Here is a 2,146-nt window from a genome sequence, read left to right on the forward strand (position 1 = left end):
TCTATGTTTAATCACCAATGCATTCCTTCTAAGCTATTCATCACATCCAGATCCAGTTATGAGAAAATAGAACACCACAGACAAGATAACCTTAAAACAACTAAACTAATCAATTTATATACTGTATATACACACCGAAACCCAACAGAGTGAAAATAATTCCAGTCACTCTCACAACCACTCGTGCTTCACGACTCACTCCCAGCATGCACACCGACAAGAGAGAGAGAGAAGGAGGGAAAGAGAGAGAGAGAGAGAGAGAGAGAGAGAGAGAGAGAGAGAGAGAGAGAGAGAGAGAGAGAGAGAGAGAGAGAATGAAGAGGGAAGTTGTATGCACTGTAGGCTACAGTATGTGATACAGTATGTTGTCATGGTGACGTTAAACCATTTTCTCACAAATCCAGTTGAGTTTCCTGTCACATGGGAAGTCATTCCATGCCTTTAGAGGACGCGTATCTTTGTATATCTCAGCACAGTCCTCCTCACCATATTCTGGATTGCCACCACCATTATCAGGCTGTGGGTCATACCAGTACCTAAAGGGTTAAATACCGTCAGATATCATGGTTAATACCAGTACCTACAGGGTTAAATACCGTCAGATATCATGGTTAATACCAGTACCTACAGGGTTAAAAACAGTCAGATATCATGGTTAATACCAGTACCTACAGGGTTAAATACCGTCAGATATCATGGTTAATACCAGTACCTACAAGGTTAAAAACAGTCAGATATCATGGTTAATACCAGTACCTACAGGGTTAAAAACAGTCAGATATCATGGTTAATACCAGTACCTACAGGGTTAAAAACAGTCAGATATCATGGTTAATACCAGTACCTACAGGGTTAAAAAACAGTCAGATATCACGGTTAATACAAGCACCTACAGGGGTAAAAACAGTCAGATATCACAATTAGAACATCACAGTTCTAAATAATATACAGAAATGTTACAGCTTAAATTCAACTTTGTTGAGTGCTGCCATCAATGACAATAACCTGTATAGATGAAGGTTGAATGAACTGAACATTGTAGCCTTATTGTCAGAGTAGCTTTCATCTCTTACTCTGTGGTCAGTGTTGGTCCACCAGTTGAGTTAGAGGACCTAGAGTATGAATAACACAGAGAATCTGTCCTACTCCTTCCACTGTGGTCAGTGTTATTAGAGCAGTAATCTCTTACCTTGGGGTGGTCAGTGGGGTGCCGTCCACCCATCTCCAGGTCCCCTCAGTAACAGAGTCAGTCAGACCAATCCAGACTGTGTTGTTGAGGTTGAAGAGAAATGTCTGTTGTTGAGAAAGATAAAGATATACATATTTGTTTGATCATATCTACCATCTGTACACCCATCTCTCTCTCTCTCTCTCTCTCTCTCTCTCTCTCTCTCTCTCTCTCTCTCTCTCTCTCTCTCTCTCTCTCTCTCTCTCTCTAACTCAATCTCTCTCTCTCTCTCTCTCTCTCTCTCTCTCTCTCTCTCTCTCTCTCTCTCTCTCTCTCTCTCTCGCTCTCTCTCACCTGTTCCTTATCTGTGTTTATGATCACCAGGTCTGCTCCTCTCTCCAGACAGTCATCTCTGCTCTCCTTCCAGATTTTAGTCTCAGTAGACAGGAAGTACCAACTGGATTCAAACTTCTGCCAGCCTTCAGGACAGGTTTGTTCTACAAGATGAAAACATGAATTTCCTTCAACTTATCACACTTGACACTTAATGAAAGAATACAGACACACTATAAAGTGTGTGGGATTAATGATAATGTATTACTGTAGGTTTACTCACTGAGATTGGTAAGCATCCTGTTAAGAATCTCTCTCTCAGTCTCTAGCTGGTCTCTCTCTTTAGTCAGGTTGTTGTAACTGGTCTGTAACTGGTCTCTCTCTTTAGTCAGGGTGTTGTAACTGGTCTGTAGCTGGTCTCTCTCTGTTGAGTCATGATGACCATTGACTCCATCTGTAAAAGGGAAAAGTTAATCAAACATGTAACTACCACACCATTGATGATTATGTATGATTAAGTAGGCTACTTAAGTCTCATTGACAACATACTAAACTTACAGTAGACAGACAGGCCTATGATCCCAGCCAGTAGGAGAACACACAGCAGCCCCAGACACACTGCAGCAACTCCAGAGGGTCTCTTCC

At 41.6% G+C, this 2,146-nt stretch overlaps 1 protein-coding gene across 1 annotated transcript in view; it reads right to left on the minus strand.

Moving 5' to 3' along the window:
* Positions 1–379: 379 nt before the first annotated feature.
* The window catches only part of LOC311114945 (C-type lectin domain family 4 member E-like), a gene marked incomplete at both ends in the record, with an annotated part of 2,145 nt that continues 378 nt past the window's right edge, over positions 380–2,146 (minus strand). The window contains 5 exons of the mRNA XM_084190165.1: positions 380–536; positions 1,190–1,293; positions 1,523–1,665; positions 1,785–1,955; positions 2,060–2,146. The exon at positions 2,060–2,146 is cut by the window's right edge and continues 15 nt beyond it. Coding sequence (XP_084046291.1) covers positions 380–536; positions 1,190–1,293; positions 1,523–1,665; positions 1,785–1,955; positions 2,060–2,146 — 662 coding nt within the window. The remainder of the gene's footprint in view (positions 537–1,189; positions 1,294–1,522; positions 1,666–1,784; positions 1,956–2,059) is intronic.

Source organism: Coregonus lavaretus (assembly GCF_964263955.1).
Source record: "Coregonus lavaretus genome assembly, contig: HAP1_SCAFFOLD_1670, whole genome shotgun sequence".
Lineage (NCBI taxonomy): Eukaryota > Metazoa > Chordata > Actinopteri > Salmoniformes > Salmonidae > Coregonus > Coregonus lavaretus.